This window comes from Triplophysa dalaica, chromosome 17 (genome assembly GCF_015846415.1).
Source record: "Triplophysa dalaica isolate WHDGS20190420 chromosome 17, ASM1584641v1, whole genome shotgun sequence".
Classification (NCBI taxonomy): Eukaryota; Metazoa; Chordata; class Actinopteri; order Cypriniformes; family Nemacheilidae; genus Triplophysa; species Triplophysa dalaica.
In genome coordinates, this window is record NC_079558.1 from 15,499,294 (window position 1) to 15,523,217 (window position 23,924).

At 36.7% G+C, this 23,924-nt stretch overlaps 1 protein-coding gene across 1 annotated transcript; it reads left to right on the forward strand.

Moving 5' to 3' along the window:
• The first annotated feature begins 865 nt into the window (after positions 1 to 865).
• On the forward strand, positions 866 to 9,755 carry si:ch1073-13h15.3 (inactive all-trans-retinol 13,14-reductase). Its single transcript, XM_056771758.1, has 12 exons — positions 866 to 1,101; positions 3,351 to 3,467; positions 4,286 to 4,468; positions 4,810 to 5,051; positions 5,377 to 5,572; positions 5,661 to 5,858; positions 5,968 to 6,087; positions 6,679 to 6,814; positions 7,301 to 7,410; positions 7,553 to 7,719; positions 9,152 to 9,311; positions 9,405 to 9,755. The coding sequence occupies exons 1-12, from the start codon at positions 1,041 to 1,043 to the stop codon at positions 9,572 to 9,574; spliced, it is 1,860 nt and encodes a 619-aa protein (XP_056627736.1). The 5' UTR covers positions 866 to 1,040; the 3' UTR covers positions 9,575 to 9,755.
• Positions 9,756 to 23,924: the final 14,169 nt, after the last annotated feature.

A 23,924-nucleotide genomic window follows, 5' to 3' on the forward strand; every position in this document is an offset into this window, starting at 1 on the left:
AAAGTATGATAAATACTGAGAAGTAGGCCTATAGGACTACGTCATTATACTTTTAAGTGGTCAAAACAATGAGATACGCAGGAAATGTCACTGAGAAATACTAATAAAAGTATCATAAAAATGCTATTCAGTAAATTATCAAAAATTATGGTTGTGTACGGCATCACCGGGCTTGTTAGCTTGTGGCCTGGTATTAATGCGGCCCAGGCTGTGGCCACAAGGGGGCTCCACTTCCGGCTTTCCAAGGGGACGACTAATAGCCTATTTTAAAATGAGCTTTGAAATACTGTAAAGAAAAACATTTCTTATTATTTGGCCAAATTTTATAACGAATAAACGTTTTTCCAGTTGATTGAACACTTCTAAACCACAGGCAGATAAAGTTCTTAAGTTCTTACTAAGTTCTTAGTAATACTTTGATCTAGTGTTCAAGACAGAACACAACCAAGTGGTCATATTATTCAATTACTTTTAATGTTGTTATTTATAACAACTGATTATGTTTTAATAAAGGAGCCCCCAATATCTCACAAAATACAATGTGTTGTTATGTCTGTTGTCATAAAATAGGCTAAACTGAAATACAACTTTTAGGCTACAGAGTATTCAGACTCTCCTAAAACAGTTTTAAAAAGGTTAAAGTATCTTTCAGAAAAAAATAGGGTGGATCTGTTAGACTGACAAGATGTGTGACCTATAATCCTCTATATAAATTTTAACTAGCTCCGTTACAAATAGCAATTTGAGAATTCTTTATGATGTTACAATTGCATTTTACCATGTGAGCATCACAGATTCTCACATTTGGGCTGTTCTGCAGAATTCAGTACTTCAGAGGATACACTTCCGGGGCCATTCTGCTTCCTCTTGTTGGCATGAAGAGAAGACTTAACACATCACAGCCCAATCCCCTACAGAATCAACCCCTGCACCTGAGAGTTAGGGAAGGTTGGGGCTCTGAAAGAAGGAAACAGTTGACCAAGGGATTACTGCTTAGTCAGTGAAGAAGATGACAGGAGAGGAGGAAGACCTCCCAGCCGATGATCTCCCTGTGGAGGCATCAGAAGCGTTTTCTCATTGCTGGGAGTCCTAATTCAACAGGTAAATCTATTATTTTTCTAAACATATAGAAGATAAAGAATGATCAAACAGGCCATTTTTAAGGAAGTGCAACTTCTCTAGGGTTTTTGAATTACCTTTGTTTTAGATGTAATAAAGTGTTCACATGCTGACTTGGTACATATCAAGTGACGCGAGTCAGGACTATGACTTTTGGCCGGGCAGTTCTCAAAGGACTCACTAAAAAAAATCTCATTCCAGACGACATATAAAATCATCAGAATAAAAAAAAACACCATTGGAATATCTGTTTTATGCCTTTTTTAAGTGAGATTCCAATCTGAAGGGAGCAAAAATGAGACATTTGCAAGAGCACATGGAATAAAAAACATCACTGTAACACTTCACAACCAGAGGAGAGGAAAACTATCAATACGTGCGACAGCAAATAATGTAAAGGTTTACATATGCCTGTGAATAGACATGGATTTTGTTATTAGTACAAACTAGCACGTAGGACGCTTCAAGTAGACCCTTTGAATGCAACCTTCTTTAACAGAGATTTGATGAAGGATTTGATATAACTCATTATTTTTTGCTATTCCATCAACAAATGTCATTCATTTGAAAAATGTCAGTAGCTGCACATTCAAACATTTCTTGTTTAAATGTAAGTAGTATCAAGCTTTTTTTTAATGTCGCATCCTTCTCCAGAGGACACATCCCTTAAAATGAGACAGATACAATCATAAACTTACCTTGTTCCTCCACACTCTTTGCATGAAGCAAAAAGTATTTTTCTGAATTATTCAATAAATTATAATGCTAAAACAATCATTGTGATAGTATAAATGCAGAGTCCGTAAAATAATGAATTACAGTTGATTTAGTAATTCACCTTTACCAATAACCAATAAATGCACAATTACACGATAAAAAAAAGATTTAAAGCTTTTAGAAATAACAACAATTAAGAACAACAGTAAGAGTTTCTGTGGATGTTGAGGTTTATAACTTAAGGCTAAACAATGCTAATTTTAAATTTTACTTTGTACCAAAAATACTCATCTTATACCATATCATACTATAACATTAGCTATATTTTAAATAAATATTATATGATTTAAATTTGCGATCCATTTCAAAATGTTTATTCCAGTGTTTACATTTATCAGGTTTAAAGAATCTAATCGACAGGTTGTCCCTCATAAACTCATAAACTCATAAACACTTTACTGAACGATGCATGTACAAAGAGTACAATGTTTTTACATAGTTTAGCCTTATCTTAATTACCTTATCTAGTGCTTGATAAGATGAATAATAAATTACCACTGTTGCTCAATTTAAGAAAACAGCTGAAGTGTGAAAAGAATGCTTTATAATCATGCTACACAAAAACAATATCCAAATACAGAGATTCAAAAGATGCCATGCTTTGTGAAACATTTGCTGCATGCGTCCAAATTCACATATCCGAAAATAAAATTTAGTATTTCCCAAATGATTGTATAATGAAATGAGTATTCTTAAAGTCCCACGATGGTATACAATTTCCGATGAAAATTCGAAGTGTAAATCCATGGACACTGAACGGCTGATATTACCCACAGCTCACCGCGAGAGGGTGGAGTTAAGTGACGCCACACTGCATTAATAAAATTAAATAAAAGTTTCTTTGCTAAAATAATAAATGTAAGTATACAGGAAACATTACATACAAAATAATAAATGAATGATAAATACTTAAATGCATAAATGCTTAAAATGTATATACTTTTCCATAACAAAAACATTGCTTTCTTTAAGTGCATAAAAGTCGGCGAATTGGGACGCACCGATTTCATTGTGGAACGTGACATGAATTTCTTAGTATTAGACCTTATTTCTCAGTATTGCACCTTGTATTGGAAAGAAGCCCATCTTTCCTGATATTTTGCACTTTATCCTAGAAATAATACAGTGTTTGAGTACTATTTTTCAATCTAATACCTCAAATACAGCAATTACACCAAAGTTTTAGACCTTCACTGATCCTTATTACAGCACTTTATTGTTGCGATTAACACAAAGCTCATATCTGCAGTTTGAGACCTTTGGTCCTTTCTTACATATAAAAGAACTCTGCTCGTAAATGCACATCTCATTTTATGAACTCCACACGTTTTGGAAGAAAGCATCGTTCATTTGATTTGAATGCCCACGTGCACACTTTTACATTTTGTATTTCACTCTTTTGCACCTATTTAAGATGTGGTTGCTGATATTCTTAGTGAACTTTGTAATTATAGCTGCTGGATCATACTGGTACCTGTTTGGAAGACCCAGTCCATTTACACTGGAATCAGTAAGACCACCAGGACCTTGTGAGATGGACCAGAAGAAGAGAGACAAAGTGTTAAAAAAAGGTGAATGGCAAAGAAATGCTTCTTTGACTGTAGGTTGACCTACAGAGAATGACTGGTTTAAGCCTCTTTGGCTAATCTGCAATATGTTAAAAGTGAGTTTATCAATTTATTGCATTTTTTAATGGTTGATCTTTACGTGTAATGTTTGCCATAATGACAATTGTTTCAAACACAAATTTGATTATCACAATGAATTCATACACAACCTTACAACCTTCACATCATGTTACATGTACTTTATTTTGTAACATACAGGTAATATGCATTGTAAAAACACTTCTGAACATTTTTACATGAACAACTTTTAACAATATGTGTTAAGACACTACCCAGTGTATGTTATTCATACCTTGAGAAAAGAATGTGATTAGTTAACATACTGTATATGGCTTCCTATGAAACAGAACATGTCAATACATATAGATTTCTTCAGTTAAGCTAATTAATATGTGTCATAAATGTTGTTGTAAAAAAAATGTCCATGGCTATGTCATATCTTAATTTGATTAGACAATTGTGATAAGACTTCAGAGGTAACTGGGCCACAAACATAATCTTCCACGTGGGAGTATTTGATAAAGGCCATGAAAATTCCTTTATCAGCAATTCCTTATCATAAAACTCTCCTTGTCATCTACATCTCTCAACACTAAACTCTGCATGAAAAATAAACCCAGATCGGAAAAGGGCAATTCATTTTCATCGCTTACAGTACTAACATTATGAGTTCAATTCTGTTTGCCATATTGAGGTCCCCAATTCTGTTCCAATATGACAGTTAAACTGTTTACTCTAAAATTAACATTTTTTATGTATAGGGTTTACCAAAGAGAAGATTCCAGATCATCTGGATGCCATCGTAATAGGAAGTGGCATTGGAGGAATGACAGCTGCAGCCACTATGGCCAAAGTGGGGAAGAGAGTCCTGGTGTTAGAACAACACGATGTTGCAGGAGGGTGCTGCCACAGTTTCACCAAGCAAGGTTTTGAGTTTGATGCTGGTATGTATTCATTTCTATACAAATTATAGTGGCCGACCCATTTTTTTAGGCTGATATAACATAATGCAATCACGTTATATATGAGACATGCAAAAAAATTGGTTAAACAAAATGAACAATTATGTGGTTTGTGCTAGTGCGCAATATAGTGGCTGAACCGAAAAAATATGGTCCGTCTGTATATAGCGACAATCTGTGTTTCACTACTTATATAAAATGCTAAAAAAATTGTTTAATTTTATAATAACATTCATTCAAATACTTACATTGCTAAGTCCACCTCATGTTGCGCCAAAACACAATGCTGTTGTTTTTGGTCTTTACATTCTACATGTCAACAGGGCTTCACTACGTTGGACAGCTGCATGAGAACAGTCTGTTTAAGGTCGCCATGGACCAGATCACTGAGGGTCAGCTGGAGTTTGTAGAGATAGATAAGCATTTTGATAATCTTGTGATTGGGGCTGGAGAGGAACGAAGAGACTACAGCATCTACACAGGCAAGACTGAGATGGAACAGCACCTGAAGAAGCAGTTTCCTGAGGACGTCAAAGCCGTTGAGGAGTTTTTTAAGATCATGAAGGTAGAGCATCTACAACCTCAAGACATTTAGAGTTCATTTTTAGAAACTTAACTTGACTTTCTCAACATAAAGACTTAAATGTTGCGGGTGGGGGAAACAAACATCTAAAATCCTGTAAGCTGCACCATATCTATATCCTAAAATTGAGTTAGTAAACAACAACAAGTTGGAATTGACCACGTAATGTACGTATCAGAAATGTCACAAAATTCTTCTTAGTTTCGCACAGAAAACAGCATGTGAATTCAATTGAAGGCCAAATATGTAACCTGACTGTATGCCAGTAAAAGGCCTACAAGAAATATTTCTTTTTTTTTGTCCACAGATTGTAGCCAGGAGAACTCCGTTGCTTGCAATCCTAAAGCTGATTCCAAAGTGGTTGTCCCTGTTCCTAATCAAGTCTGGCATTGTCTACTTCTGCTCATCTATCTTTCGTCTCTCAAGCACTAGTGCCACAGAAATCAACTATAGACTGACAAGCAACAAGGATTTGCACTTGATCTTCTGCTATTTCTTCTATGGTAAATCCTTCTGTTCTGACTGTGTGTTTATAGTGCCTCCAGTCATTTTGAATTTTTGTAAAGATTACTGGGAAAATCTTTGTTTCAGGCGCACCTCCAAAAGATTCTAGCGCTGTGGTCAATGCTCTGCTCCTTCACCACTATAAGCGTGGCGCATACTACCCCAAAGGGGGCGCCAGTGAGATCCCATTCCACATCACTAAGGTCATACAGAAATATGGGGGAAACGTGCTGGTCCGTGCCCCGGTCACTCGTATTTTGGTTGATGAGAAGGGAGCTGCATATGGTGAGGACAACCACTAAAATTAGCTGTAAAGCTAGCTAAAGTGTCTTTTAATTTGAAATTTGAATGTATTTTAAACCGTTATGAATCTATAAATGTGGTGCCTTGACAGGGGTAACAGTCAGGAAAGGTGGTGAGGATGTGGAGGTGCGCGCTCCTGTTGTGATCTCAAACTGTGGAATCTATACCACCTTTCAGAAGCTCTTACCTCCAGAGATACAAGCCAAGCCAGGTGAACATATTCAGTGCCTTTAGATTGAAACACTATTTACATTATTTGATGTTGACTTTCTGTTTCTAGTTTAAACGTGCATTTATCAGCCTAAACATTGCTTTTAATAACAGTCAAATTACTGTGAATCAATTATTATTTTTGTAGTGTCCTTACTGTAAACAAATGTAATGTTGTTTCATTTGACCTTTTTTTATTTTTGAAATGTGTTAACATCTACAAAATGGACGCAAATTTACCAACATGAAATTTTGATTCACATAAATGTTATGTTAAGTTTTTTCCTGGCACCCACCTTTAAGAATATTAGCATTTTGCAGCAGTATCCTCATTTTTTTGCTAAATTAATGTAAATGTAACCAGTTGACATGATTGCTTTTGTGGTTTTATTTAGGAAAACCTAAGAATATTGTTTTGCCCAAAATCATGCCTGAAAACAGTGAGCCTTCTGAAGAGTTTTGATCTACTTTTTATAAACGTATTAATAGATTACCTTATAGCGTATAAGGAAGGTATACGGTGTATATAAGTTTTGCTTTTACTAGAACTAGCCCAAACTAATCACTCATTTTTGGATTTTCTATCTTTCAGAGATTCAGAATCGTGTGACGATAAAGCCCGGGAAAGCATCATTCCTACTGTTCTCGGGGTTTGATGCATCCCCAGAAGAACTAGGCATCACATCCACCAATCTGTGGCTTTTCAAATCCAATGATATGGATGCCATGTTAGTAACAAACAAATGATTTTATCCAGCAACTATGGCACTCTTTCTCCTAAAATGCAGAATCACAAACTATGTTATGAAGAATGCAAAGGGAACACAACCTATTTGCTACAATAAAAACTAACATGCTAAAAGGATGTAAGCAGAAGCAATGCAGATGGAAACATAGTCTGCATATGTACAGTATAATCACTTGCAGTTACATAAATCAAACACAGGGGGGAGCTGGCGACTAAACCATGAATTTCAGGTCAAAGTTATAGGGAAAACAGCCCACCTCTGGGCCTGCTGCCATACTTGTGTCTGGACATGAGTTCTGCTCTCAATCTAGGCAGCAATTCTCATCTTCCTGCCTGTGGGAAAAACATTTCCAATCCTAACATTGCTCCCCTCACATGTTGTTTTCAGGAAGAGCTATAATTCCACCATGCATTATAAACGGATATTATATCATAAAGTACGTCAAATGCATTTTTTCATCTGTAGGATGGAGGAGTTCTACAGTATGGAAAAAGATGAGGCACCAGAAAACATACCAATGATGTTAATCACTTTTCCCTCTGCCAAAGACCCCACATCACAGATCAGACACCCAGGTGACGCCTCATGATGCTCATTAGAAGTTTTAGGGAAACTAGAGCATGCCAATGTTACAAACTTTCTGTAGACAAGACAAAACATTTGAACAGTCAAATAACATAGTCAGTGTAAAACATGAGCGTGCTTTTCATCTTCCAGGAAAGACATCTATGATCATCCTGACCATGGTGACCTATGAATGGTTCGAAGAGTGGACAGACACAACAGTGAGGAAAAGAGGGGATGATTATTTTACCTATAAAATGAGATTTGCCAACTGCCTCTTTGACTGGGCCTGTAAACACTTTCCAAAACTCAGAGAAAAGGTACTAAAGTTTCGTCTGTCTGCAAGACTTGTTCTTATTGCTCAAAGGGTTGTTTCTATTAAGGCTTAGGAGTTATTTCATTTCTGAATCTCAGATATTTCACCTAAAATTGCTAAGTAGACAAATCAGACTATTATCATCTCTCAGTAGAGGTATGATTTTTCAATTTGAGCAAATCTAAACACGATATGTAGTCATTCTTGAGATCTTATAAAACTCTTAAGTAAACACTTACAGAAAGTGAGTCTCTTAATAATATATATAACAATCGGTATATTAAAGATATCTCATGCTGGATTCTTCTTATTTTCACAAACAATAACATTTTAAATTCTCATTCATGCCATTCCAGATCTACACTGTAAAAAAAATAGTAATTTAGATTTAAAAAAATTAAGCTTTTTGACTGTATTTTCTAATATAAACTGTAACAAAAGATCCTGTAAAATTACACGCTTTCCCTGTTTTTCTTGTAAATTTGGGTATTTGAAATTTTACGGGTTTTGACCGTATTTTAAAATATACATTAAAAACCTGTCAAGGAAAACAAGAAAAATTCCATAAAGTACATTTAATAACATTCTTTTTTTATATCTTAATGTAAAAAACAACAGAAATTTTCTGTAAAAATTCAGCTGAACACAAACCACACTGATTTTTTACAAAAATCCACCATAAATCTTAATATTAAAAGGGACTCAAAATGACAATCCTAGAAATACAGTCTTAAAAGTAAACCAGACCCCTGTAGGTTACTGCATTTCTTGAAATAATAAGTGTGTAAGAAAGTGATCAATATTCAAAACTTTTTCACTCAAAACAATGAAACATGCATCAATCATATGGTTGCATGTTGATAACCATTAAAATCTCATTCGTTGTTGCACGTGTTGTGACTATATATATCAGGTCACAATAACATTCACAGGTTTTAAAAAAGTGAGCTGAAGCAGGTGGTTACAATTAAGATTTTTTTCTGTTTGGGTGAACTGTTCATTTAATAATCCCTAAATGCCGGTTCAATTCATTTTTTTACCAGGTTGTCTTAAAATTTTGCGTTAATTAAGCTTAAAAATACAGTATTAGGCAACACAACAAGATTGCATCAAATTCAATGAGTTAAGTAAGTTGAATTAACTCAAAGTTTTAAGGCAGCCAGATAACCTATTTTTTTAAACTGAACCAACAAAATGCGACAAATAATTTGTAAATTAACATATGCTGGTGGTTTGAACTCATTGTTGGGTCAAATTTAAATCATTTTTGGGGTTAATTTAACCCAGCTGGCGGATGTGTCCTTTTTTGACCCAAAGTTGTATTGAATATAAATCAGCGATTTGTAGAGTGCATGTTTTACAGCTGTGACACTTTCTGTCACTTTCTGTATGTTTCTCTGTCTAACTGTCTGTCTCTCAATCTCTCTCTTGTTTAGCTTGTGTATCAAGAGGCAGCCAGTCCTCTGACAAGTACGCACTATCTTGGCTCTACACGGGGGGCCATATACTCAGCTGATCACAATTTGGAACGGTTCCATGCTGAGACCATTGCTAAAAATCGGTGTGATACCCCTGTGAAAAACCTTTACATTTCAGGTATGATACTCTTACTGTTATATTTCCATACGTTTCACAGAGTGGAGATTTATTATATAAATAAATATATTAACTGTAACTTTTCTGTTTCAGGTCAGGATGTATTTAGCTGTGGTATTATAGGTGCAATGCATGGTGGACTGCTTTGTGCCTCTGCTGTGCTAAATCAAATAATATACATTGACCTCTTTCTGCTCAAGAAAAAACTGAAGAGGGATAAGGCAAAGGAAATGGCCAGACTGTGCAAACTAAAGGTGCAGTAATGAAACCGTGCTGCTTCTCTAGGTTGGAGGAGGAACTACTTATATGATTTTTTATTTTGCCATTTTATGCACTGAATCAAAAAGATCTCTTTTTTTTTAATAAAAACAGAAGGAGACGAATAGTTCAAATTATGAACGATTAATCCTTTAATTGGTTGTCTATTTATCACTAAATTAGACAATGGAGTAAACAGTCCTTTGTAATAGTTAATCATATTGACATGGCATGTATTTTGTAATTTATTTAAAAACTTTTTTGACTATATGTATATAATACTTTAAATTTGTAAAACATCCAGTAAAATAGAATAATATCAAATGAAAACTTATACCACAATAAAAAGGACACAGTCCACTACCACGTGTTAAGAAAATAATTTTTGGTTGGTTTTTATTTGAGAAAAAGACATATTGGAATATTTACAATTTACTTTTTTTATTTACTTTATCCCAAATGAAAACATATCAAATAAAAGCTTAAAGGAACAGTAACTTTAAAAACACTTTGAATCAAATATCAATCATTCAGTGAGCTGTACGGTCTGAAAGAGTACAACGGATACCTCAACTTCACACTGCTAGACCTGTGAAACTGTTTTCAAACAGACCTCCTACCTGTATGTTGTTCTGACCCATGTTTGAGCCCCATCTATGTTTGTGTACTAGCAGGAATCAAAGGAATTGTGGGTAACCCCAGACTTCCTATTTTAAGTGAACATTTCCCCTAGGATTCCTTTACAGATTGGTTGGTATAACGTGGCCCCCGATGGAAGTGTGGATTTGGGAAGAGCGGTTGGATATGAATGCCTTCATTGTGTGAAGTGTTCTGTGCTGTAGTCTGAGTAGCTTTCTATTTCTGCAGTTTACATTGGAACTGTATGTCTAAAGGCTGTGAAATATAATTGAAATGGAAGGGCTTACAAAATATAAATCAAGAAATATAATGATTAAAATGTTTGGTACCAAAACACGTGAAACAAAGGCAGTAAAATCTTACGTTCAAAATCGTACTCCATTTCAAGTTCGCAGTATTACTGCAGATCTGATTTTCATCATAGACATAGGAAAGAAATGTTATGCTCAACCTGTGAAATCCAATTACTGTATAAATGGTGTCCCAACACAATTCTTGATGCTGCATGGTTGGAATTTCAATGAACCTTTTGGTTATGTATTATTACAAACGATTGAGAAGTTCTGAGTCTTGATTCCTGAATCGTTCATCAGCTGACGAAGAATCTGTAACAATGCAATTGAAGAAACCAAGAAGCATCAAATAAAAAGATCATACAGCTGGTTACAATTGTCTCCATCCCCATTTGACCTATCTGAGCTTTGTAATAGGCTAAACAAAGTAAATTATAGATGACTGACTCAGGGTGTTGAATGTCTTCGCCCTGCCCTGTGTAGTCCATCCCATGGGTGTGGCTTAAAAGTGTGTCTCAGATTGTTTCCTATGTGTGGTAGCCAGAACATCCAGCTGGTTTTAATCTGAGTGGGATGTTTGGAGAGCAACAGAGAAAGAGAAGAGAAAGGGGAAAATATCTGTAAGGAGAGTAAAAAAGGAAGCGAGGAAACAGTTTTAACTGCATGCATGCTGCAAAATATGATGTGAAAAATAAAATTTCTCAAATAATTGAGACTTTGAAGAGAAATAGGCACATACAGAACATATAATTCAGCAAAAAAGTTTTCCATATCTGTTTGATAGTGGAGGAAAAAGACAGATTTAAACATTAAACAAAGAGAGCCTGGGATGGGTGATTAAGATGACAAATAGCAATCTCTGTGCAACCTGTTAAAATATTAGGCTTCCTTTAGCATCCTTATTTTCAGTTACTGTATAGTTATATTTCATACAGGATCTCCAGGCCTGCCCTTGTCTTGTTCTGTTAGAAGTACTGCATGGGCCTTGCTTCTCTTACGACTGACTCACAACTCTGGAATTCTTTGGCAGTTGCTCTCTCCTCCATTTCAGCTGTTGAATATATTGCCTTGGGTGAGTTTTGATGCATCAGGACCAAGCAAATAAAGCAAGGAGTTAGAGAAGGGGGCCTTGGAAAGGCAAAGAGTTCAGAACCCAGGTTTATGCGCAGTGAAGAGAAACAAACAAAGGAAGTGACATCAGATTCTTAGCAGCTGGGAAAAACAGGTAAGGACAAGAACAAAAGTGCTCTGGGATCTGATGATTTTTCAAACTCATGAAAATTAACCCTGAAGGATTGTTCTTTTAGTGACTTGACCACATTAAAAACAGAATGTCAAAGGGATCAAATAAGATTTTGACTCGTTTCTATAATAGTTTTTATAGTTTCTTTTATTGTTACTATGGACAGCAGAACCAAAAGGGGCTGTTTACACACGTAAGGTGACCTAAATGAGTCTAAAAGGAGTCTGTACATGTTTACATCACTGCAGAGCAGACCGAAGGATGGGCAAAGCAAAGTCCTGATCGAACTCCATGTCGGAGGCTGGGGACCAGCTGATGGAGGCAGAGCTGGACAAAGTTAAAACCAGCCAGTGAAACCACTAGGCACATTTTTCACAGTGACATACATAAATGGTACAGATGTAGAAGGGAAAGGTACAGGCTTAAGAGAACAAGGTAGAGACGGAGACCTAGCAGAACAAGGCAACACCAGAGGGAGTGAGGACAACAGGAAATCGGAGAGAAGGAGGAGTCTGCGGGACTGAAAGGGTGGATGTCTAAGGCACAGCCAGTCACTAATTTATACCGACCCAGAAATGAAAATGCAGCATGCTGGATGTTATAGTCATTTGATTGTTTACGATAGCTTTTTGTGTCCTTGTCGCAAGGCAGTGAGACAGTTTATAATACACAAAAATCATTAGACAAGTATCGGTATTCAATGTTCTGGACATGCACACAAGATATAACATTGTATGCTGCAAGTGATGTGCAAGCCTTGAGCCTTTCTTTCGTATAGATGATGAGCTTTTACACAAAAATGCACAGCCACTGGATCCCTGACTCATAGAGACAGCCAACTTAGCTTACTAATGTAAAAAAAACTGCTTGCAAACAATAAGAATAATTCGAGAAGGCATAGATATTTCAGATCTGACTGCTACTACGGAGCTGTCGCTTTCTGTCCGCATTCTGTCGCATTACACCCCATCAAGATCCCTGCATTCAGCAAACCAGCAGCGCCTTATTGCCTTCCCATAAGGGCAGTAAATCGTTTTCCCGCTCATTCTCATTCACAACTCCTTCATGGTGGAACATTCTTCCTAACTCGGTCCGGTCAACCACATCTCTCACAACATACAAAAAAACTACTTAAAACCCATTTCTTCCTTGAATACTTGAGACAAAAAAATAAAATAAAAACTAACCCTTTCTTCAACAAGTAGTGGTCTAGCTTCTGTTGAAACCAATAACTTTGTATTGGCACCTACTGTATTATTGATCCTGTATGACATATCGCTTATTGATCTCTAAATTCTTTATAAGTTGCTTTGGATAAAAGCGTCCACTAAATGACTAAATGTAAATGTAATCCCAACTAGGCTGCGCCCCCAAAATACAAGATTGCTATTTACAAACACCAAAATGGTCTATATAAAACCCTAATCGCATATATATTCTACAGTATGTTGCTTATTTTCTTTGAGCTGTGAATTTGGGGCATGTCAGTAGAAACATGGCAGAAGCAATGAATAAGACCTCTGCAGCTGACTGTAGATTTGTTCAAGTTCAAGTGAGCTTTATTGTCATTCTGCTACATGTGGGAACATACAGTTGAACGAAATGTATCTTTTAGGACCACAGTGTTAAATATATACAATAGTAATCTATACTACACTCTGCAAACACTAGACATATCCTATTGAGGGGAAGGGTTGGCTTGTGTTGAATGCTCTCACAGCCTGAGGGGAGGAAGCTATTTAGCAGTCTGGCTGACAGGGTCTGATGCTTCTATATCGTCGATCTGATGGCAGGAGCTGGAAGATACTGGGGGCTTTGATGGAGCAGTGTAAAAGGAAAATGTCCTAAATGTGGGGGAGAGGGAAACCAATGATCATTGCAGCTGTGTTTACTGTGCACTGCTGGGTTTTGCTTTCAGCTGCACTGCAGTTCCCATAACTGACAGTGATACATCTGGTCAGGACTCTCTCAATGGTTCCCCTGGATAATGTGGTGAGGATTGGTGGAGAAAGACTTGCTCTTTTCATACAACACATGAAATAGAGATGATGTTGGGCCTTATTGGAGAATGATGTGGTGTTTGTGGTATTGTGCCCTCCCAGGAATTTGGTGCTACTGACTCTCTTCACAGTCCAGCTGTCAATGGTCAGTGAGGGATGGGTATCAGAGTTAATCTCTTTTGTCTTCTCCCCTTTGAGGGACAGATTGTTTGCACCACAGCCAGCTGTGCAAATTCCTCTCTGTAGGATGTTTCATCATTGTTGCTGATGAGGCCTAACACGGTTATGTAATCAGCAAACTTGATGTGGATGGAGCTGAACTTGGTAGTGGAGTCATGGGTCACCAGTGTTCAAAAGTAGTTGGTTGAGCACACAACCTTGTGGGGCTCCTGTTCTCAGCATTGTGGTGCTTGAGGTGATACTGCCGACACGGATTGACTGAGGTCAGCCAGTTAAAAAGTTTAGTATCCAGTTACAGAGGGATGTGTTGAGCCCAAGCAGGTTAAGGTTGTTAATGAGTTGTTAAGGGATTAAAGTGTTGAACGCTGAGCTGAATTTGATGGACAGCATTCTAACACAATACATTTCTGTTCAAGGTGAGTAATAGCCAGGTGGAGGGTGAAGGAGACAGCATCTGCAGAGCAAATCTGACAATACGCAACCTGGTATAGATCTAGCGTGTTAGGGAGACTAGACTTTATGTGTTACATGACTAACCTCTCAAAGCACTTCATCATGATTGGGGTCAGGGCTATGGGATGTTAGTAGGGAAGTACGATATTTTGGGATGCAAAATTCATGACTATGAAAAGACTATGACAAACTTATTCCAAACTTTGCAAAAGGACACTGATGTAAATATTAGTTTCATGTTAAATTGCAAGTTGTTTTCAGAAACAAATCTGGAGTACAGATGGTTCAATAAACCTTAAAATATTTAAATGGTATGTGAAACAAAAAAAACTTACTGTAATTGTTTATATTTTGAAAGTAAATGTTGTTTGAATTTCAGGTTCAGTTTCAGTTTTCTTTTTTAAAGATCCTGCCGACTACGCTTGACTAAATTTACACCAGTACTTCATGTATCTGCTCTACCGGACTGTTTACACGCATCATTTGCACTCTATACTGCTCACTTGCACACCAGGAACATTACACTGAATGCTCATTTGCACTAATGGACTGCTTTCATAACTGCATTAACTCATCTACTGCACTGTAACTTTCATAACTGCATTAACTCATCTACTTCACTGTAACCTTAATAACTGCATTAACTCATCTACTGCACTGTAACTTTAATAACTGCACTAACTCACCTACTGCACTGTAACTCATCTATTGCATTATTGCATCTATCGCATAACTAACTGCATCTACTTATCTATTGCACTATAACTTCAATAACTGCATTAACTCATCTACTGCACTGTGACTGTATATCTGCATCTACTCATGTATTGCACCGTACCTTTAATAACCACATTAACTCATCTACTGCACTGTAACTTTAATAACTGCATTAACTCATCTACTGCACTGTAACTGTATATCTGCATCTACTCATGTATTGCACCGTACCTTTAATAACCACATTAACTCATCTACTGCACTGTAACTTTAATAGCTAATGTCTGTAACTAATGCACACTCAAGTCACTTGCACTATTGTATAGTCTATATTGTTATCTGTACATAACCTCCTGTACATTAATGTTCACAGTATATAGCCTTCTGTATATATTGTTCATAGTACATACCGATTGTCATATTTTCATAGTACATGCCCAACGTAAATTATTTTCCTAATATTATATTCTGTATTTATTAACACTGTATATCTGCACTTGCTAATTGCACTTCTGGTTAGACCTAAACTACATTTCGTTACACTGTACTTGTATATGTGTAATGACAATAAAGTTGAATCTAATCTAATCTAATCTAAATTTGTTTTTAAAAATTGTGATCGGTATCGTGAAGCCAGCATCGAGACATGTACCAAATCGTGAGCTGAGTGTATGATCACACCCCTAGACGGTAGTCATTCAGGCTGGTTACAGGTGACTTCCTTGATACTGGAATGATTGTGGTTGATTTAAGACACTTGGGGACAACTGACTGACTCAGGAGGATGCTGAAGATGGCTTTTAGGACATCTGTCAGCTTTGTTGCACAGTCTCTCAGTACACAACCAGCGATGTTTTTAAGATATGTTGTACCAGCAATATGTTTGAATAAAGTTGAAATGTGGTAATAATTTGCACATGTCAACATGCACAAGAGTACCAGAACCCCCCTGCCCCACTTCAAGCAGTGTCGTTGATATAGCTGTACAGTTTAAGAAGCGAGTCCTTTGTACTTGCACTCGGTCATTATTGCAGTCACATTAACAATTGCTTCACTCGGCAAGTACATTTTTATATAGGCATATCAGAAGCTACAGTGATTTTGTGTTGAAAGTTAATTAAAAAAGAAGCAAATCTGCAAGACATTTGCTACTGCAGTGCTGTTTTGTTGTTGTGGGCTATTTGTTTTTACACAGCCATACTCATGTTCCTGCAACGTAGCCGGTCTCCTTAAGGTGGCTGACAATGGGTGCTTCTTCAAAGGGTGAGAGCATTGGGTATCGCTCAGATCTGTTTGTCTTTCAATAAAATGGTGCAAAATATGAATCACTTTCTTGAATTTTATGACGATTATGATTCCAGTTGAGTTTCATATAGCACTTTAATATAAAGTTATTCTTTGTGTTTAGCTAAGAAAAAAGGAAGTCATGTACATCTAGAATGACATGAGGGTGAACAGATTCTTTAACCAAACTTATACAATGTTAGAACACAACATCAACTTTACAACCACCATCACTTAAAGCAATGTATACATAATCAAATTGAAACATTTTGATAGAAAGAAATTTCCCAATTTTAGAATGACTTAAAAATAAAAAGAACCCCAAATAAAGCTAAAAAAAGATGCCCAACAAAGACCTAGGATTCTAAATCATGTCAGATTTAAGGGTTAAAGGTATTGTTTACCTAAATATGTGAGTCAAATCTGTCAACATTTACTCACCCTCTTGTAATTTTAAACCTTTCTTCTCCAAATCACAAAAGAAGATATTTTGGAGAAAGCTCCCCGACTTCTTGTTCCGATTTTACAAGGATAAGAACCCAAGTTCAGGCAAGTATGGGTGAAGGGGTTTATGGGTGAAGGGTTTTTTTGTCTTTTATTTAAAGACAAAAACAGGATCAAAACAAACACCCACGAGGGGGAAACAAGGACAGGGCTAAATAATACTATATAGACAACTAAAACAATGCTCGACACAACGTCACACTAAACAGACAAGGCAAAGTCCAAATACCGTTATACAGGGGAGGCATGACAAGACTGAGGCACCGTACAAAATGAACAAACACAGGACAATGAAACATGAGGACTATTTAAAAAGGAAACAGACAAAGGATAATTAATAGGGACCAGGTGACAAGGATTAAACACTCAGGGAAAGTTAACAAGGAAACAAAATGGCGGGAAACACAGACGAGTCATGAGAAGACACATGGTCAGCCAATATATACACAAAGCCATGTCCTTCTCACACAAAACCCTTAGGCTATGCCATGACTCCACTGCAAAACCAAGAATAAACATGACATGATAGCGGAATCATGCCACTTCTGTTGTGGACACAAAAAACATCATTGGGGACCTATAGATCATTTCTGTATTTAAAATGTTTAAGTGAAAGACTTATAGGTGAAGACCTCTAAATGATTGAATTTGCTGATACTGGGCTGTGAGATCTTCGTAATAAAACAGTACTGTTCAGTTGATTTTAAAACATTGATTTCTCTGAGATTTTCTGGAGACCCCCTAGAATTTTCTGGAGGCCCACTTGTAATCCTCACATCTTTACATTTACATTTAGTCATTTAGCAGAGGCTTTTATCCAAATTGACTTAAGGAGAGTTCAGTGAGCAATAAGTGATATTTCATACAGGAGCAATAATACAATAGGTGCTACTACAAAGTTACTAGTTTCAGTAAGAAGAGAGAGGGTTAGTGTTTTTTATTTTTCATTTCTATGTCAATTATTCACAGAAGAGATGGGTTTTAAGTAGTTTTCTGAATGTTGTGAGAGATGTGGTTGACCGAACTGAGTTAGGAAGAGTATTCCACCAGGAGGTAGTTGTGAAGGAGAATGAGCGGGAATCCGATTTAGTGCCCTTTTGAGAAGCCAATACAAGACGTTGCTCGTTTGCTAGGAGGATGTGGCTGTTGGAAGATGAGGCATGCTGCTGCGTTCTGTACCAGCAGGAGTGGTAAAATAGTGTTTGCAGGAAGACCAGCAATGAGCAATGCAGTAGTCCAAACTTTGAGATTACCAGGGCCTGGACAAGAAGTTGTGCCGCATGCTCAGTGAGATAGGGTCTATCCTTTCTAATGTTAAATAAGGCAATGTGATCAGTGAAGGACAGCTGTTCATCAAATATGACTGTTATGGCTGATGTTATGGCAAATATGGCTGTTTTGAAAGGAGTGATTGTGGTGTTGTCAAATGCGAAGATGAGACCGTGTTGCACCGTGGGGTGTGCCAGAAACACAAGTAGTTCTGTCTTGGCAGGGTTCAGCTGGAGGTGATGCTCTTTCATCCAAACTGAGATGTCTTCTAGACAGGCTGTAATGTGAGCTGCTACAGTGGTATCCTCTGGGTGAAATGAGATGTAGATCTGGGTGTTGTCAGCCTGACAGTGATACCAGAAGTAATGTGCCCATATGATGAGTCCCAAGGATGTCGTGTAAATGGAAAAAAGCACCAGTCCAAGCACCGATCCCTGAGGGACCCCAGTGATCATGTGGTGAGCAGTGGACAACGAGCCCCTTCATGACACCCTGAAAGATCTCCTGGAGAGGTAGGATTTGCACCAACGGAGAGTAGTACCTTAGATTCCTAGAGATGACAGGGTTGCTCACAGTATCTGGTGATAGATAGTGTCAAACGCTCCGGATAGGTCTAGCAGAATCAGGACCGAGGATTTAGATTGCGCCTTGGCTAGCCACAGTTCTTCTGTGACCGATAGCAGTGCAGTCTCAGTGGAGTGGTTTGTTTTGAAGCCAGACTGCTTGTCATCCAGTAGTTTATTCTGGGATAGGTAGGAAGACACCTGTGTTTTTGCAATAAATGGGAGGAGAGAGACATGTCTGTAACTGTGGGTAGTAGAGGGGTCCAATGTGGGTTTCTTAGGTAGGGGCATGACCTAGGCCTGCTTGAATGTGGATGGAAAAGGGCTGGTGAGCAGGAAGGTGACCCTGCCAAATGTGTGTGTGTGTATGTGTATGTGTGTTTTGGGGAACTTGGAAATAAACATGTCAGTAACCTCCTCATACACATATTTGTAGAAGAAGTAAGTCAATTAATTGATCCAGGCATACTTATGTTTTGTATTTCACAGGAAAATCCATTTTTCTTAGTGGGGGTTTATCTTGACACTGGATGTTTTATGTGTTTTAGTCTTTTTTTCTGGTCTATGCAGATTCTTCCATCTACAGTCTGTTTTCCCAGTGAGTGTAAGTGTGTCAGTGTGAGTATGTGTGTGGTGTATGAAGTGTTTTCTCTGGATGTACTTCAGTGTCTTGAGTTGTAATGGAGGCGCTCATAAGCTTGTACTCTGTGGGGGTGGCAAACCAAAAAATGTTTATGTTCTGACCTGGTCCAAAAAATGTGTGATGTGCATGTTTGTGTGAAGGATAAAAATCCAGTCCAGTCAGGGTTTCCCCAGTTTTGTCACATAACAGAATCTACGTTTGACTTTCCACGTGTTAAAACAAAGCTACTCTACTAGTAGTAATAACTGCCGTATCTTGTATGCATGAAGGCATAATTAACATCCGTCTGTTCCTTTACCGGAAAAGGAGGTTTTTATGGCTTGCAGAAAATACTGTTTATAAAGGCAGAGAGGATTATGGTTGAGCTGTGTTTAACCTATGCTTAAAGTATGAGTCATGATTCACTATTTTCCCATTGAAAATGTTTGCTCTTTCATTTGTCTATGGCGGTATTTCTATCTAACATGTTTATTCTTTGAATATTAACAATAGGCATAGTCTTATTGGCCATTTACAGATGTAAAAAAAAGTGGTGTCAAACCTTTTAATGTGCATAAAAAGCATAGGGACTTAGAGGATAATCCGATTTCCACTATCCCACAAAATCATCCATAAAAATTCAGTTGTAATAAAGTCGTAAATATGCATTTTATATGCATAAATACAAGTACGTTATAGTTACAAATTCTCTGTATTCTATTCTATCCTATTCTTTAATTCTTAACATTAACTACTCATTAACATAAATATTATCTAACTACAAAGAGGAGTTTCGTCCACGATGACGATCTAATGATGAGATTAGGAGCATCAAAGTTTGATTTCAGTCATTCCTTTCAATGGCTTGAAACTTTCCATCAATATTAAAGATACAGTGGGTGTACTCTTTCTTTAACCGTGTTTGGACCTCTAGATTCAAGCTGTCACACACACAAAAGAAGCTCTACAAATCAAACTTCATTAACCTGGCAATGATACTTGTCCAAACTTGTGTTATTCCGAGCTCAGTAGTGGGTCTTTAAATGAAGGTATCTCGTAGCAACTTGAAAAGCATGTGTTATGAGCTTGTATAAATTATTAAGAACTTTGACTTCTGGGATATAATATTGAGATTTGGATTTTACTACACATGTATGGAAACAAGTCTCCAAGGATAAATATCATTTTATTTTGGGTTCTTTTGTTCAATATTTGTATATATAAAGTATATGTATGTATGTCCTGACATACTTCTTACAACACTGACAACTCAGCCAATTTACTCATAATTAATGTAAAGCTTATAATTAAATTGTAATTATTGAATAGCCTGTTGTTTATTTCAGCATGATGTTCTTATTTAGGGACCCCAAAATAGTCTAAAAAATTTAATAATGTTTCAATTTTAGAATGTTTTCAAATGATATCAAATGATCATATTATGAGCCAACATGCAAAACCACTGTTTTTGATCAAAGCTAATGATAAGTCTGACAGCTATGATATATTACTGATACTTTAGCCTACTTTATTTGAAAAAGTAGTACTTATTTGAATCATATGTTTGTCGTGACAACATGTCAGTGTCTGGAAATATTTATTTGAATGAGCTATAAATGTTTTTTTTATTTTTGGATAGTAGTTGACCTGTACCGTGATTTCTCTCTTTCTGGCACTTCCTGACAACAGGGGGAGACAGAGAGTCATCGAGAAAGGGAAGCATTGCTCTGTCTGGTTCCATAGTGAAACCATATGGGTGATGACATTAGCAAATGGAGTATTTTAGGGTAAGTTGAAATCATCTGAGCTTTAGAAATGCCTACGTGGAACCCAATAAATACAGAGAATGTTTCCAATATTGAAACCTGAATTCACATCAACCATAATCAACCTGTCCGTTACGGCATCGTCCCTTCTTACAATTTTGTTTCACTGGCCTGTGGTATCTCTACTTACTGTACGTGGTTCTTGCCAAGAACACTTGTTAGTTATTAATTCTAGCCATCCCATCTTTTTAATGCATTATTCTCAAAATCATCTTCCAGATCAGGAGCCCAACCCCCACTTGCAAATTCAGTGTAACCTTTCCAGATTCCAGATGGCATTCTTTCCCAATCCTCAACAATATCTGTGTTTCCAGGTTACATTACATTCTTTGTCCATGATTAACAATGTCTGTGTTGAGATTTACCAATATACTAAGGTCTGCAAAGAAATTTGTTTTATAGTCTGACATTGCTAAGATCACTAAACATTCTTGTAAAACTTTTCTAGCAGAAAATCTAAGACAATCTTTCCTGATGTATATTAGCTAAATAAATCTCGGATCACGGTTCACCAGAGACTACGTGGACAAATGTCCAGAAAAAGTGTTTATGCATCAAATAGAGAGCAAGGCAGAGAATAAAGTGAGACAGTGGTGTCCTGTCTGCACTGGCCACACTGAAGGTTCATTACAGGATACGTATCCAAAAACTTCAAACCAGACAATTACCTCTCGAAGTAAGAAACACGCAGGCGGAACTGTCATTCCTTATCATTTATTACAATGGAACTCCTGCATTTAAACAAATATGTTAAACCAGGGAGGTTTCCAATGAGGCATTAACTTCAACAAAATGACATCAGTGTTTTTTTTCTCTGTTTCCTGTGGGAGTTCATACTATGCGGCTGTTTCAGTTTGTACCAGTCATTTGTCTTGCTTTGCTTTCATGCCAAAATAAAGCATTTAAAGTGTATTGTAGTTATTGTAAAGCAGCCATCTTGATGTTTTTTCGTCACAATATCCCGCTGCAAACACTGTTTTGTTATCAAAACTGTGTTCGCACTGCGGATCGGTGCCTGCAGCCTCCAAGTGCTTAAACACTTCAAGATGTTTCTAAACGCTTTCATTTCAACGTTTCGGGCAATAATGTTCCATAATTAAGTTATGCAGACTTTTGTGATGTCTGAGAAAATAAAATTTAGGGAAAGTGATTCAAAATGACAAGGTTCTGTTAAGAATAATAAAATAAAGAACTAGTTAGCACCGTTGTTCTGAACTGCCTTTGTGTCTAGGAAGAACGAGTTCAAGTACAGACCAGGACTCGCACCAACATCTCTAACGCGTCGACCTCTTTGCAAGAGCTGGAAAGCAAAGGATCAGATTTCGCATGAGAGCATGGAAAATGTAAGACTTGCCTTATAGTCTTTAAAAAAGACATTCACATGTTTTTCCTGAGCATTTTTGAACATTTTAGGTTTCTTTATAACTGTACAACATTTATAAATTTCAAACTCTTTTCTAATTAAAAGAGACTAATTGATAGTTAATTGATGCACTATGTTGGATTAGAACATTAGAAAGGCTGTTTGATGTGTAGTATAATGCTCTCGGTGTAGCTGGTTTCGGAAGGCAGACACAATTTGGTCTATTTTTCAGTGTAAATGGAGGTCGACAAAAATGATTGGTGGGTATCTAAAGGGAAGAGACTCAAGTCAGGTGAGAAAGAAAACTCAAGTAATGTAGCGGGCAGGTGGGGACAGGCAATAAAATAGTCTTTGTGTGTCAGTGAAAGAAGAAGAGAGACATGACTAGGACAAATTAAAAGAAAGGATTAAAAAAAAAACATCTTTGAGGACATGGCTTCTTCCAAACTCGTAACTATATGTGCAACAGTGTCTGTTTTACCACCAACTGCCCAGGGCATCAAAAACTCATCCAATTACTGTTTTTCTCACAGCTCTTGTCATTATGCATTTTTATATTACTGGTTCTTGGGGGACATGATGAATACGGATTAATGTTTAGGAATATTATTATTTAGGAATGCTGCCTGCTCAGTGTCTGAACATGTTGAGCTCAGACTGGGGGAGGGACACTTAAGTGTCGAGTAACCAAAGTAAATGTCTATGGGGTCAAGACGGGATGTAAACACAGACCCTAAAATAGAGTGTTTTAAAAAAAATGAAGATGCTTTTGTTGTCATTTAAGAGGTGAACATGATGATTATGTTTTTGCAAAATTTTATGTTTCACTTTAATTAACGTTTTTCTTCCATTTGTAACCCTTTATTAGCATGGTGCGATGCACCCATGACGCAGTCTTAACACATATACCTACACATGGTGTGTAACAGAACACCAACAAATTCTCATATTTTACTGAAAAAATGAGAGAACAAAATCAAGTTCGTGTAGTCTTTTGAGCCTTTTCACTGACCTATGGTGGATAGTATTCTTATTTTTGCTTCTTATATACCATTTGCAAAGTTAATAATTTAAATAATAATAATGATGATAATCATAATAATTACTTTGTAGGCTTGTTAAATTCATAGCTCTTTTAAGTATGTGTCAGTTTTTATGTTCATTAGCAATCATCTGTAGAAATTATACATATAATTCTTTAAACTGTTAAATATAGTTACATCTATGTATATAGATTATGTATGTTTACACTTATTAGAGTAATTAAATGATAATTTGGTCACTTTTTATTTTAAGGTCCAATTCTCGGTAAAAATAAACCATTAACTATGACTTTTGCCTCAGTAAACTACTAATTTGTTGCTTATTAATAGTTAGTAAGGTAGTTAGGTTTAGGTAT